This window comes from Macaca nemestrina, chromosome 13 (genome assembly GCF_043159975.1).
Source record: "Macaca nemestrina isolate mMacNem1 chromosome 13, mMacNem.hap1, whole genome shotgun sequence".
NCBI classification, from domain to species: Eukaryota; Metazoa; Chordata; class Mammalia; order Primates; family Cercopithecidae; genus Macaca; species Macaca nemestrina.
The window spans coordinates 121001420-121017607 of record NC_092137.1 but is presented as its reverse complement, the minus strand read 5'-3'; the positions used below and the strand labels follow the sequence as shown (position 1 = coordinate 121017607).

The following is a 16188-nucleotide window of genomic DNA, read 5'->3' as shown; positions in this document are numbered from 1 at the left end:
AAAAATAAAAAACATTGGCCAGGTGTGGTGGCGTGCACCTGTAGTCTCAACTACTCAGGAGACTGAGGTGAGAGGATTGCTTGAGCCTGGGAGGTCAAGACTGCAGTGAGCCAAGACTGCACCACTGCACTCCAGTCGTGTCTGGAAAACAAACCAACCAACCAAAAAAAAAAACCAAAAAAAACTCCAGAAGATTAAAAGGTCGCTTACTGATAACAGAGAAAATGAATAAAGAAATAGAGACAGAAAAAGTCTAAATTACAAAGTCAAAGAAATAATTACATTAAAACTAGGAACCTGACACATTCTTTACTTTTAGTCCAGTGCTATTTGTTCTAATTTAGTATAGTTTGGGAAAAAAAGGAAGCCAAGCATTATATACAGAATATATTATGTGTAAACAAATTCCCAAAATAAATGTTTCTGTGCCCACATGCTTGCATGCACAGAGAAAGGTGCAGAATGACACATACAAGGTGGCAAAAGTGGTGTCCATGAGGAAGGGCCTGGACTGCAACTGTGCTGTCTATGCAATAGCTATCAGCTACATGTGGTTATTTACATTTAAATTAGTTGAAATAACATTTTGGCCACCCTAGCAGAATTAAAGAGCTCAACAGTCACACGTAGCTAGCAGCTACTCTTTTGGACAGAGCAGGGAAAGAACTATTCCATCATCACGGAAAGTTCTGCTGGACAGCTGGACTGGGAAGCAGGAAGTTAAAAGGGACGTTTTTGCTTCACTCATGTTTGAATTGTTAATATTTTTTTCCTGAGAACATACTCATGTGTTTATGTTGTATAATCAACAAATCATATGCATTTTCTCATTTTACAATATTTTCTTATTGTAATATTGACAAGACTAGTGACACAAAATAACACTGGACTATGAGGTTAAGAACGTCTTCCCAGGTAAACAATCTATATTTGGTTTTAAGAGAGCAGCTTTGGTGTTCCATTTGCTCTCTTGTGTAAATCTTGAATTAAAATGTTTTAACTGGAAAAAGACTAGATGAATTGAATTCAAAGTGATCACTGTGCTGGGCGATAGCTTGATAACTCCAAAGGCTGAGGAGAAAAGGTACAGACTGCAAGGCGATTCCGGCAATTGTAGACTGACCAACACCTGTTGAGTCCTGCAAGCTCCATCCTTGTGGTCTGGCCACCACAATGAGGCAGCAGCCTTGGGGTTTAACAGCCCTTCTACGGCAGAGCGGGCAACTCATGCAGCCGGGTCTACCAGAGTAAGAGGTCAGGCACAGTGGCTCATGCCTGTCATCTCAGTACTTGGGAAGCTAAGGCAGGAGGAATGCTTGAGGCCAGGAGTTCAAGGCTGCAGTAAACCATGATCATGCCACTGCACTCCAGCTTGAATGACAGAGGGAGACCCTGAACCTGTCTTTTTTTTTTTTTTGGAGTCTTACTCTGTCACCCAGGCTGGAGCGCAGTGGTGTGATCTCGACTCACTGCAAGCTCCGCCTCTCGGGTTCACGCCATTCTCCTGCCTCAGCCTCCCAAGTACCTGGGACTACACACGCCCGCCACCAAGCCCGGCTAATTGTTTTGTGTTTTTAGTAGAGACAGGGTTTTACTATGGTCTCGATCTGACCTCGTGATCCGCCCGCCTCGGCCTCCCAAAGTACTGGGATTACAGGCATGAGCCACTGTGCCCAGCCTTGGGAAAGCAGCAAGAATTTCAGACGTTTCTATATAGCTTTGTAATAACAGCCAGAACAGGGAAGCTACACCATTACCTAAAGTATCAAAAGGATGTAAACGACAGAAGGATAGTGAGGATAAGAGGGAATACTTCCCACCTGAAAAGCAGGACATAAGAGCAGGTTTTTCTGTGATGTAGACATACAGCTACAAAAATTAAAACTGGGGCAGAGTACTTTTATCAGTAGCTATCTTCACCCAGATGTTGCCAAGGGTTGGGGAGCGATTTCTTTCTTGCTGCTTTCACTTATCATTTCTAAGCATTCACTATTCAGGCTCTGAACATTTCCCCCAGTTCTTCCTCATTTCCCCTTCTGTTGTTTACGAACAGTTATACCAGGGTGGTCTGGGACAACCATTTTAGTTGCCAAAGCCCTACACTTACCACCAAATACAGTATTTTTCCTCCACCTGTCATTTTCAAGCTGCTTTAAGTCCTTCAGTGTTGGTCCGAAAGAACTCTGGCATCCTGGACTATTCTAGAAAGCATTCGCATCTACTTTTAACACAGACAACACAGCTAGAAGCCATCGAGGCTGCACATGTCACACACTTAAGTCTCTAGGATGTAAGGCACAGATTTCAGAAACTCTCTGAAGGAATGACACTAGCCACTCCCACTGTGAAAGACACAAGGAGCTGGTGAGGAGGAATTTCACACTTGAAAACAATTACTACTAGAAGATTAGGTAAGACAAGAAGTTGCATTTTTTAAATAAAAAACAAGTTTGCTTTTAATCATAATTCTATATTACCCTTTCCCTGGATTTTAATTTCTAGGCTGCCATCACCAAAAATTTATTTCCAGAAATAAACTTGAACTGTTTTAAAAAACATGGATATTGGGCCAGAAGGTGTTGAATTGCAGGGGAAAAAAAAAGCAGCCTTGTGTAGCTAAAAACTCTTCTTTAAAAGCAGAGCTGCCTAAACTATAACACCAGAGAAGCCACAGTCATTTTAAAAATGATTCCAAAAATTCAAAATCCAGACCACTGTATTCCAAAATTCAGACTACAGCAAGCTGTACTAAAAGTAATAACCCTCTTCAATACATCTATAAAACCCTATTATTTTAAATAGTCTTGGAAACTGTAACAAACTGAGATTTCACGCTAAGACATTAATTCCCACCAAAATGAAGCTTATTCAAAATCAGCATCATAAACTCACCTGTAAAGGCTCACTGTGAGGGTTGTGGATGTTTATTATAGGTGAGAAACTACTATTTACAGGGACTCTGGCCCCAAGGAATGGCCTCAATCGATATGGATTTGGAACTCCAACACCAAATACCTGTTTCAGTGGAGGAAAAAAATGCAATTTTAGTTGTTTTTAAAATTAATATTTTTAGTTATAACTCATCTAGGGAGACTGGCAAATTTAATTTATATGGAAAAATATTAACAATCCCTTTATTTTAAAAAAACCCCACAAATGTTGTTTCTGTACATGATTTGGCTACATATTTGATTTACTATGTACGTGAATTTAGAATGATTTCTTTAATATATTAGAAATCGAATAACAGTCCTTCAAGAAGGCATGCAATAGACAAAAGAAGAAAATAGGGAGTCAAAAGATTTCCTGACCCCAGCCATCAGAAGATGGATCTACCGCCCAGATAACTTCTCAAATACCAAGCCCAGCCCCAGGTCATTCCCACATGGGATGGCCCTAGGTTGACTAAGCAGGGTAAACCAGTAATTCAAATGATATTATTAACATATTGCTATTTATTAAGTGTCTATGAGGTGCTAGGCACATATACAATAGTGAACAATTCAACAGTAAAAAAGATAATGTGCTGGGTCTCATGAAACTTACATCGTAGTACTGGAGACAGACTGGAAACCAATAAAAAGATTTTTTTAAAAAATCCCTCTGCTAAAGTGAGTAACAGACAGTTGTAGGTGTTGGGGGAGAGTGGAGGGCATTCAGACAGCTAACGTGTAATCCAGCAAGAGTGGCTTGGAAGACAGCAGTGGTAGTGAGGAGGAGGGAGGTAAACAGACTGTAGATATATTTAGGAGGAAGACTTGATGAAAGATTAGATGTGAAGAGGTAAAGAAAGAAGACAGCTGGCCACCGGGGTCACCATGGGAACAACCTGATCATGACCCTCAATAGTCCAGATTGGCTGTGATCACCTAGGTCTGCTGGGAGACGCCGTCGCGGGGCAATGACTTTCATTTTTGTGGCAGTCTTTTCATTTACTCAACAAGTACACGTGAAATAGGTATGATCTGTCTAGCACTTCAAAATTACTGAACCAAGCATCAACAGCATACTGAATGTCTACTAAGCAATCGTTAGATTTACTCACCTTACAGAAACAGAAGACATGGTCCCTACTAAAAGGGAACACTGACTCTGACCCTTATTTTATATGATGTGTCAGAGTTAATGGGTACTGGGGAGGAAATGTTTTAAAAAAAAAAACAAAAAAAACACAAAAGCACAGGACCTGTAATGTGTCAGAGCTAACACTCGAGTTCCAGGCAGCACAGCACAGTGGTAAAGATTATAGTTACAAAGACATGAGTTTGAGTCCCCTTTAATAACTTACTAATAGCATGGGCAAACCTTTTAAAACTTCAACAATAACGGCAGAAGGGCATGCGTAGTACACTGCTGGACAAATATGAGCAATTACTGTTAAGAATCTTTGTTTTTTTTTCTTTTAGAGATGTGGTCTTGATCTGTCACCCAGGGTGGAGCACAGTGGTGTAATCGTAGTTCACTGTGGCCTTGAACTCTTGGGCTCAAGGAATCCTCCCATTGCAGCCTCCCGAGTAGCTGAGGCTACAAGTGCTCACCACTGTGCCCAGTTAATTTTTAAAAATGTTTTTTGTAGAGATGAGGTCTTGCTTTGTTGCCCAGGCTAGTCTTGAACTCCTGGCTTCAAGTGATCCTCCCACCTTGGCCTCCCAAAGTGCTGGGATTACATGTGTGAAGTACCATACCCAGCCTTAATAGTCTTGACATACAAAAATCTTGATTCACAAACAGAATAATAGCTGATATACAAAAAGATTTACTATATGACTCCTATATACATTAACTTCCCTTAATGACCTAAACCAAAATTCTATGTAAAAATAAGTTTATCAAAAAAATACTTACTAAAGTAGGCATGAATTTTAATTGTTTTAAGTGTTTTAATCTTAACACTATTATCAAGCGTGCTTCATAAGTGTGTAAAAGTAAAAATTAAACAAGAATGTGTAAGTCAGTATGAAAATACTTTTCACTATTGTCGACCTTATGTTAACACTTTAGCTGTCGCTTTAAAATCACCTGTTCGGTCTGATTTGAATAGAGATATTCACTGTAAGTATAAAAATGCTCTAAGTCTAAACTCCTACATTTTCTATTATCCTCTGAGTTTCTGCATTCTTAAAAGGCTGGCATATAAGGCAGAGGTAATGATCATATTGTATAAAATAAGTTTTAATTCTGGTTCTTACCTGGTAAGTAAATACCCCATGATTAGATGTATTAATAAATAAAGTATTTTCTACATTTCCTACTACTCTTGCAAGAAAAACTACATCAAACGATGTATTTCCTCCTGGAAGAATTTTCTGAAACAGAAAATAAATAAAGTTAAATTCATAACAAGAAAAAAAATTATACAGCTCAACTTCCTTAAATAAGTATCTTAGAATCATTTCCATAAACTAGTTTTTCCTTTAAAAGTTTAAGCTTTAAGTTAGCAATGGAAAGTAATTAAAAAGATGTCTTCCATATTGAATGTCTACGGTCACATATCCTTTGTCCATTAGAGCCACAGCCTTGTACAACAGATGGTTTCCTAGATTCTGTTCATTTAACAATCACTAGGCTGGCTGAAGTACCTAATTACAGGCTGTTCCATGATCAAAAATCAGATATAAGTTGCACTGAAGCTGAGCTTTTCATATAGATATACTACTGTACTACTAAGCAGTGACTTGTTTTAGCCCAAAGAATAAGCCCAGGCCTCAACCTTCTGAAATCTGCCTTCCATCCACACAAGAAACAAAATGTCCCGGCAACTTAAATAGAAAAGAAGGCGGGGTGAGTGTATGTGCAGGAACTCACTCCTGTTACTTTCTGCAAACTAAGAATGTCACTATAGTTAGTAAAGTAAAATGTTATTACCACAAAACAATAGGGCTACTCCCACGTTCAAGAGACTGAAATTACGGTTCTGCCCTGCAACAAAGCCTTAAAATACATTTTAATATGTAAAGCCATCAACCTGTCTCATTCTGCCTCTATGGCTCGAACTCTAACATGCTACCTAAATTATAGCTCAAAATACATGGTAGTAAGACTCTGGCTTCACCTTAGTCTGAAGAAAGATGTCTAGACAGAGTATGTCTCCTACATTACCACCAACAAAAGAATAATTTACAAGTTGCGAATTATTGTAACTATTCTTTTGTTGCACTACATTACTGTAATAAAATGCAGCAAAAGAATAATTACAGTAATTCACGACTTTTCTTGAACCCATCACAGAGTGGATTATCAACTAGTTCAAAACTGTAGAAAGACAAGCACTTCCGAGGACAGACAGAATGGGAATACCGGCTCACCCATGGCAGAGAAGGGAAGATGATGAGGCTATTATACAGGAGTGTCAGCTAAAAATGCAGCTAACATGTTTACACATTGCTAGAGGCTGACTGTGTGAACGTGCACCAGAGCACAAAAACCCTGGAAGCTGTAGACACTGGTGCTATTCACACCCGAGCCAGAAATCAGCAACAGAAAGACATCTGGCAAACCCTTGAATAGTCTGAAATTAAACAACATGTTTCTAAAATAAGCCACGGGGGAAGTAAGTAGTAACAAAAGAAATTATAAAATATTTTGAATTGACTGGAAATGAAAGCACAATATTAAAATCTGAAGGCTGCAGGTAAAGCAATACTTGGAGGAAAATTCATAGCATTACATGCTTATTTGGAACAGAAATGTTTCACATCAATAATCTACATTTCTGTTTTGAGACACTAGAAAAAGAATAAATTAAACCCAGAGTAAGCAAAAGGAAGGAAAATAGAGCAAAAATTAATGAAACAGAAAACAGAAAGTAGCAAAAAAAAAAAAAAAAAAAAAACAATAAAACCGAAGCTGGTGCTCAAAAACTCCATAAAATGGATAAAACCCTGCAAAGAGTGACTGTGTATAAAAAGGGAGAAGTCAAAAATATAAGGAACTAAAATGTGGATATCACTGCATACCTTTACACACAGAAAGAATGATAAAGGAGTATTACAAGCAACTCTATGCCCATAAATTTAACAGCTAGGAGAAATGGACACATTCTTTGACAGTTGGCTAGATATGACACAATCTGCCAAAGCTCATTCAAACTGAAATAGTCCTGCACACAGTTAAAATTTAATTTGTGGTTTAAAATACTGCCACCAAGAAAAGCCTGATCTTAAATGATTTAACTCGTGGAAATGAATTCTCTACCAACCATTTAAGAAAGAAATAATACCTACGTTACATAAACTTTCCAACACACAGGAGAGAACATTCGTAATTCAGCATTACCCTGATATCAAGACCACGCAAAGACTTAAAAACTATAAGCCAATATCCTTCATAAACACAGAAACACAAGTTTCTACAAAGTACTGGCAAACTGAATCAAGGTAAGATATAAAATGGATAACACATCTTGACCAAGTAGTTGTTTTTTTTTTCCCATGTTGTGCTTTTCTATTTTAATGTTCAATTTATGAAAAATATGAATACTTTTTTTAACATTAGCCAATATGCACACACACAGAATTTCTTTTACAATATTAAATGTTTTATAAACCTTTCACAACTCGCTCAAACCTTTGGCTTAAAACAATTCTGTAACCCTCTAAACAAACCTGCCCCCACCAAATTTGCCATATTATCTTTTGCCAAAACACCTTGGATGTAAAACTGTTTCTTAAGTAGCCTCAATTACATGGAACAATGCTAACTCTTAGCAACTTTTAGTTTTGGTGAAAAACTTGGCAAATGCAAACCAAATATGAAATTCTAAGACCCCCCCCGCCCCACCATCTGAATGAACTCCTCCTCTCGGCCAAGAACACTTCAGAGTTAATCAGAACATCTAGTTCTGGCATTGTGGAAGAGAGGATTAGACATGCCTCATTATATACCTCCAGCATTAACATTAACACAAACATTAAGTCTGGTAAGAAACATTTACAATCTATTTCCTCTGAAGCCTGCTACCTGGAAGCTTCTTCTACACGATAAAACTTTGGTCTCCACAACCCTTCATCTTGACTCAGCCACTCCTTTCTACTGCTGGTAACTCTTCTAACCAACTACCAATTGTAATATGTTTAAATCTGGCGAGTGCGGCTGCTCACGCCTGTAATTCCAGCAGTTTAGGATGCCGAGGAGGGTGGATCCCTTGAGCTCAGAAGTTCCAGACCAGTCTGGGCAACACGGTGAAACCCAGCCTCCACCGAAAAAAAAAAAATACAAAAAACTTAGCCAGGCATGGTGGCAGGCGTCTGTGGTCCTAGTTTCTTGGGACACTGAAGAGGTAGGATCACTCGAGCTCAGTGGGCAGAGGATGCAGTGAGCCAAGATCACACCACTGCACTCCAGCCTGGGTGACACAGTGAGACCCCATATCAAACATAAATAAATAAATTAAAAAGAATATGTTTAAATCTCCCTATGACCTGGAAGCCCTCACTTAAGCTGTCTTGCCCACTCAGATCAAACCAATGTAAATCTAACATGTATTGACTGATGCAGGATGCCTCCCTAAAATGCATAAAAACAAGCTGTGCCCCGACCACCTTGGGCACATATCATCAGGACCCCCACGAGGCTGTGTGACAGGCATGGCTTTAACCTTGGCAAAATAAACTTTTTAAACTGACTGAGACCGGTCTCAGATATTTTGGGTTCACAATTAGTAACCACAGGGATTCTGAGTGGAGGCGCCCCTGATCTTTGACAAATTTCCTGTCAGTGCTTGATACCAACTTGATCTATCCTTACGGCTCAAACCAATGAGACAATTTGCTGAGGCCTGGGGGATCCCCTCCCTCAAGAGAATCCCTAATATCCCCAAATTTGGTTGACATCTAAAGTTTGTTTTGCTGTACAACTTCTTTTATGGAGTTTTGCTTGCTTCCGACAGTGAAGGCAAGCTGTCCTGCTTCCATACTGATAAAAGGAAGGTAACTCCTTTCTGGAGTTTCAGCTCACTTCCAACACAAAAGGTGAGTGTGAGTTTCTTCTTGCTTCTAAAATGGCAGAGAGCAGTCTTCAGCCAGGGACCCATTCCTAGGTTAAGTAGCTGAATTGGGTTTCATTTGTTTTGTAAATTCTCCTTAATGACTAAAGGGTACAACTGACAACCAAGCAACCAAGTAGTTTGTATCTTGGAAATCCAATTCTAGTTCAACATTCAAAAATCAAATCAATGTACTTTACTTAACAGACTAAAGAAAAAGCACAAGATCATCTCAATAGCAGCATGTAATTTGACAAAATTTAATATCGATTCATGATTAAAAATCTCAGTAAACTAAGTCAATAGAAGAGAACTCCCTCAATATTATAAAGAACATCTGCAAAAACCCTAAAGAAGCTTGTCCATTTTGTGGTCCATGGGCTGCATGAAGCCCAGGATAGCTTGAAATGGGCCCAACGCAAATTTGTAAACTTTCTTAAAACATTAAGTTTCTGTGTGTGTGTGTGTGTGTGTGTGTGTGTTGTTGTTGTTGTTGTTGTTGTTGTTTTTTAGCTCATCAGCTATCATTAGTGTATTTTACGTGTGGCCCAGGTAAGCAAAGATTGGACACTCCTGCCCTAGGAGCTACCATAGTATTTAATGGTGAATGACTGAATGCTTTTCCTCCAAAATTTAAAACAAGGGAAGGATGCCCTCTCTTATGACAGCTATTTAACACTGTATCAGAAGTGCAAAGAGGGCCGGGAGCGGTGGCTCATGCCTGTAATCCCAGCACTTTGGGAGGCTGAGATGGGTGGATCACAAGGTCAAGAGATTGAGACCATCCTGGCCAACATGGTGAAACCCCATCTCTACTAAAATTACAAAAATTAGCTGGGTGTGGTGACACGCGGCTGTAGTCTCAGCTACTCAGGGAGCCGAGGCAGGAGAATCGCTTGGACTGGGAGGCAGAGGTTGCAGTGAGCAGAGATTGCGCCACTGTACTCTAGCCCGGCGACAGAGTGAGACTCGATCTCAAAAAAACAAAAACAAAGTGCAAAGAAGCACGAAAAAAAAAAATAAATAAAAGGCATTACACATTAGTACAGAAGAAAAATCAGTTTTTATTCAGGTAACACGGCTTTCCATACCGAAAAATCCCTACAAAAATGCTCCTAAAAGAGTTTTAAGAAGTCATGGGAATCAAGGTCAACATATAATGATCAATTGTATCTCCATACACCAGCAATGAACAAGTGACATTCTAATTTTTAAAAACATACTATTTAGGGTAACACATGCACAAAGAAATACTGAGGTATAAATCTAATAATGTGCAAGTTCTGTAAGCTGAAAACTATAAAACATTAGTGAAAGTAACCGAAGAAGACAAATAAATGGAAATACTGTGTTCACGGGTTAGAAGACTCAATATTAGATGTTAGTTCTCCTGAAATGGATTTACATATCCAATGCAAGTGCAACCAAAATTTCAGTCTAAGGAGAAGTAACAACTAAATGCAATGTGAAATAGGATCCTAAAACAGAAAAAGTAGTACACTGATAGAAAAACTGATGAAATTCATACAAATTCTTTAGTTAATGGTATCGTACTAATGCTAGTTTCCTGGTTTGAAAATTGTACTATTGAAAGAAAACAGGCACATTCCTCAACCCCGGACCCAACACAAACAGGCCCAGTACAAACACATCCCACCATATATCTCTCAACTTCCTGAGCCCAGTACAAACACATCCCACCATATATCTCTCAACTTCCTGAGCCCAGTACAAACACATCCCACCATATATCTCTTAACTTCCTGAGCCCAGTACAAACACATTTCTCAACTCAGAGACTACCATATATCTCAACTTTAAAAAAACACCACCTGGAAAGTCTCCGATAAGGACACAGCCGTTCGTGGTTTTACTGGAAGCGTGGGAACCAATAGAAAACTGCTAAATGTATAACTTAAAATGTTAACCAATTGTAGCGCTGCAACCAAAAGAATTCCCTTGTTCCTCTATAACTTTACGTATCCTATTTACATCGGGCTATAAAAGGCAACCACTCCCATTGTTCGAGGCCCTCTTGTATGTGGTGGAATGGAGGGACCAAGTTCGAACTTGCAGTAAAAGATCCTTGCCGCTTGGCTTTGACTCTGGACTCTGGTGGTCTTCTTTGGGGAACAAACGGTCTGGGCATTACACTATGATTATATAAGATGTTAACATCAGAAGAATGTTAGAGTGAGGAATATATGGAAAGTATTACTTTTCTGTACATTTAAAGTTAATTCAAAAGAACATGATAAAATCTGAGATTTTTTTTTTTTAAGAAACTGATAGGCTGATTCTAAAATTTAGATGATAAAGAAAGGAAATAAGAGCCAAGGAAATTCTGAAAGAGAAAATCAAAATTGGAGGAGTCATAGTGTCTAATTCTAATAATTAATATAAAGCCACAGTTATCAAAAAAGTATGGGCTGGTGAAAGGACAGGTATTTCAGAGTCTATTAGAACGTATTAGAACATAGTGAAGAGTCCAAAACCAGACTCACACATACACAAGGTCAACTGACTTTCAACAAAAATACAGTGGGATTTTAATGAAAAAGGATAGTCTTTTTCAATGGATAGTCTTTTTCAACGGATAGTCCAGGAACAAATGAATATCCATATGCAAAACAAATCAAAACAATCCTCAATCCATATCTTATACCATAAACAAACAGCAGCTAAAAATGGGCTGTAGATCTAAATCTAAAATCTAAAACTATGATGGTTGTCCCTCGGTATCTGTGGGATTGGCTCCAGGACTTCATGCAGATTCCAACATCTGTGGATGCTCAAGTCTCTGCTACAATACAAAGCAGCATTTGCATATAACCTATGCCTATCCCCCTGGCTATGCACGTATCTCCCGGGGAAACTTTAAATAATCTCCACATTACTTGTAATACTTAATACAATGTAAATGCTATGTAAATAGTTTATACTGTATTATTTGTCTGAACATGTATAGACAAGAAAAGTCTTGTTCAGTACAGAAGCACTTTTTTTTTTTTTTTTCTCTCAAATAGTTTTGACCTGTAGTTGACTAGATCCATGGATAAGAAGCTCATGGCTGCAGAGGGCCAGCTGTACTTCTAGGAAAGAAAAAAATGGAGAAAATCTTTGTGACTTTGGATTAGGCAAAGATTTCCTAGTTACAACTCCCAAAGCATGACCCATAAAAGAACAATTTGATAAACTGGACACCATGAACATTATAAACCTCTGCTCTTTCAAAGATATAGAATGAAAAGGTATGACACAAACTAGAAGAAAAGACTTGTAAAATCACGTATCTCAAGAAAGACTTGTATCCTGAACACATAAGGAACTCTCACGAACTCAATGAAAAAACAAAAAACTCAACTTAAAAAACAGGCAGAAGAACTGAACAGACACTTCACCAAAGGAAACATATGGATGGCAAATAAAAAGATGCTCAACATCAATTTTCACTGGAGAACGCAGGTTAAAATAAAAATGGCCTAACACTGTACACCGAGCTGAAGAACTCGCATCACAAAACACACAAACCTCAGAATGCAGCGTGCTAATAGCGACGTGGGGCAACCGAAACTCTCACATGTTTCTCATGGGAATACAAACGGGTACAGTTGTTACAAAAAAACTGTTAACATCTGTATGTAAATATTTACAGTGGGTTTAAATAATAGCTCCAAACTGGAAACACCCCGAAAGTCTTCAACTGGTGAATAAATAAACACACAGTGACATTGCCAGCCAATGAAATACTATTCCATAATAATAAAGTGGTACAAAGAACTGATACAGCCTGCTACACCAACCAACATGAAATGCATTATGCTAAAAGAAAGAAGCCAGACTAAAAACACTATATGCTACATGGGTCCCAAATCAATACAGTCTTCTGGAATAGGCAACACTCAGTGGTTTGAGTTGACCAAGTTGTTGATTATATGACCTTATGGGTTTGTCAAAACTCAGAACTATATACTAAAAGGGTGAATTTTACTGCAAGTATACTGTAATTGAAAAACAAATACATATAGAACATATATTAAATATATCTGTGTGTGTGTATATGTGTGTGTGTGTGTGTATATATATATATATATATATATATATTTTTTTTTTTTTTTTTACTGTTTTGGGTGAATCCACAAGGGTTGCGGACTCACTCAAGCATATTTTAGTCTGGACCTTTTTTTTATGAGGGTCTCAGTGTTCATGTTCCCTTGGAGTAAGAACAAATAATTGACTGTTTAGGTTTAACTCTTGGTGGGCAAGATTAAAGCCAAATTAACTTTAAAACAACAAAATCTTGAAACGAAGTGGGTAATATCACTGAGTTCAGGCAGTCCACCCACACTTTTTATTGTCGTGAATTTAATTCCACAGAATCATATGACTGGTCACCCTCTCATCACCTTCCTAACTCCCTCTGACAATGTAAGGATTCACAGAACTGACACTGAGAGACACAGAGAGGACTCTGGCAATACGAACAAAACAAAACAAAACAAAATATGACAATATCATTTTCCCATCTAAGATGCCAGTGCCTGTAATACCGATGTTTTATACCATACCAAGAATAAAAAAAGAAGAACAAGAGAATGTTCTTCAAATAAAACAAGGAGTGAGGATGACAAGTACAAACCCAAGCCACAGAAAGGGGCAGTGAAGAAAACTTATGTGACTCATTCTGGGCACCGCAGGAAGGGAGAAAAACTAACTTACTCTTAAAATTTGCACTGTGTATCAGTACTCATGGAGGTGTGTGGTCTGAATCCCTATCAGTGGTCTAATCAAGCAGAAAATTTAATGTTTCCTTGGTAGAGTTGAGACCACCAGTGCCATTCTCTCTGGGAAAACACACCCTTAAACCGGGCTGACCGTGACGGTAAGGTGCCCTTGACTGTAACGTGGGTCTCAGTTTCCAATATTAAAAAAAGTGAAAAAAAATTTACCTATGTAACGAACCTGCACATCCTGCACATGCATCGCTGAACTTAAAAGTTGAAAGAAAAAAACACTTTGGGAGGCCGAGACGGGCGGATCACAAGTTCAGGAGATCGAGACCATCCTGGCTAACACGGTGAAACCCCGTCTCTACTAAAATACAAAAAAAAAAAAAAAAATTAGCCGGGCGAGGTGGCGGGCGCCTGTACTCCCAGCTACTCGGGAGGCTGAGGCAGGAGAATGGCGTGAACCCGGGAGGCGGGGCTTGCAGTGAGCTGAGATCCGGCCACTGCACTCCAGCCTGGGCAACAGAGCTAGACTCCATCTCAAAAAAAAAAAAAAAAAAAGAAAAAAAAAAAGAAAAAAAAGGTAGCAAAATTAGTACAATAAATGCTGTGTATCCACCAAAAAAAAAAAAATCTGAAATGTTCTCTAAAAAAAGTGACAGTTGGCCGGGCGCGGTGGCTCACGCCTGTAATCCCAGCACTTTGGGAGGCCGAGACGGGCGGATCACGAGGTCAGGAGATCGAGACCATCCTGGCTAACACGGTGAAACCCCGTCTCTACTAAAAAATACAAAAAACTAGCCGGGCGAGGTGGCGGGCGCCTATAGTCCCAGCTACTCGGGAGGCTGAGGCAGGAGAATGGCGTGAACCCGGGAGGCGGAGCTTGCAGTGAGCTGAGATCCGGCCACCGCACTCCAGCCTGGGTGACAGAGCGAGACTCCGTCTCAAAAAAAAAAAAAAAAAAAAAAAAGTGACAGTTACAGAATTATGGTATTCCCACCCAAGACCAGTTCTAGTGTCAATGAGGAGATTCCTAAAGCCTATGTGTATAATGGAAAATGTATCCAGAGGAAAACCGGTGTCCTTTAAAGTGTTTATGGGAACTTAATTTGATTTAAAAATGTCTCTATTCAAACAATACCCTTTTAAGGCCCATCTAAACTCCAAAGAGTTAGGAAAATCACCATGGAACGTTTAATTTTTAGTGCAGTTTTCTGCCACTATTGGAACTGGACATCTAGTATATAGCTGATCGACAGGAGATCTGAGTTTCTAGTAATACCACTAACAAATCGTAATTTTCCCAAGTCAGCACTGTACCACAGCTCAGTCCCTGGGTGATCTCCTTCCTTGGTGATCTCATCCAGATCCATGGCTTCATATCTACACTAGTGACTCCGAAATCTCTATTTCTAGTCTAGTCCTCATATACCAAACTCATAGACTAACTGCCTATTTGCCACCTCCTCTTGGATATCTAGGAGATACCTGAAATCTAACATGTCCAAATTGAATTACTGGTTGTACCTCCGAAACCTGCTCTACCCTCTGCCTTCTTCAATTCAGCTGATTGCAACTTTGTCCTTCTAGTTGAGGACTAGAGTTCAGGACAAAACTCTAGAGTCAATTTTCACTCTTCTCTTTCTCTCAAATCCCACATCAGGAAATCCTGTTGGGTGTATCTTCAAAACATACAGGCATATGTCATTTTATTGTGCTTCGCTTTGCTACACTTCACAGGTACTGCCGTTTTGCAACCCTGCATTAACCAAGTCTACCAGTGCCATTTTTCCAACCGCATGTACTCACTTTGTATCTCTGCGTCACATTTTGGTGATCTTGCAGTATTTCCAAATTTTTCATTATTATAATATCTGCATGATCTGTGATCTTCGATGTTGCTACTGAAATTGTTTTAGGGCACCACAAACTATGCCCATATAAGATGGCAAGCTTAAAATGAAACATGTTATGTGTGTTCTCATGGCTCCACCAGCCACTGTTCTCCCAACTCCCTTCCTCTCCTTAAGCTTCCCTATTCCTGAGATACAATAATATCACAATTAGGCCAATTAGTAGCCCTACAATGGCCTGTAAGTGTTCAAGTAAAAGGAAGAGTTGCACATCTCTCACTTTAAACCAAAAGCTGGAAATGATAAGGTTAGTGAGGAAGACATGCTGAAAGCCAAGAGAGGCTCAAAGCTAGGCCTTTAGTACCAAACAGCCAAGCTGTGAATACAAAGGAAAAGTTGTTGAAGGAAGTTAAAAATGCTACTCCAGTGAACACACACCTGGTAAAGAAGGAAAACTGCCTTACTGCTGATAGGGAGAAAGCTTTAGTGGTCTGGATGGAAGAGCTAAGCAGCCCAAGCATTCTCTTTTTTTTTTTTTTTTTTGAGATGGAGTTTCGCTTGATGCCCAGGCTGGAGTGCAATGGCGTGGTCTTGGCTCACTGCGACCTCCGCCTTCCGGGTTCAA

At 39.2% G+C, this 16188-nt stretch overlaps 1 protein-coding gene across 3 annotated transcripts in view; it reads right to left on the bottom strand.

Annotated features, from left to right (window-relative positions):
- Positions 1 to 16188, bottom strand: part of LOC105490059 (transmembrane protein 131) — a 271947-nt gene that overhangs the window by 104045 nt on the left and 151714 nt on the right. For all 3 annotated transcript variants that reach the window (XM_011755316.3, XM_011755317.3, XM_071077307.1), the window contains exons 6-7: positions 5190 to 5306; positions 2893 to 3015 (exon numbers count right to left, since the gene is read on the bottom strand). In XM_011755316.3, the coding sequence (XP_011753618.1) occupies positions 2893 to 3015; positions 5190 to 5306 (240 nt within the window). The remainder of the gene's footprint in view (positions 1 to 2892; positions 3016 to 5189; positions 5307 to 16188) is intronic.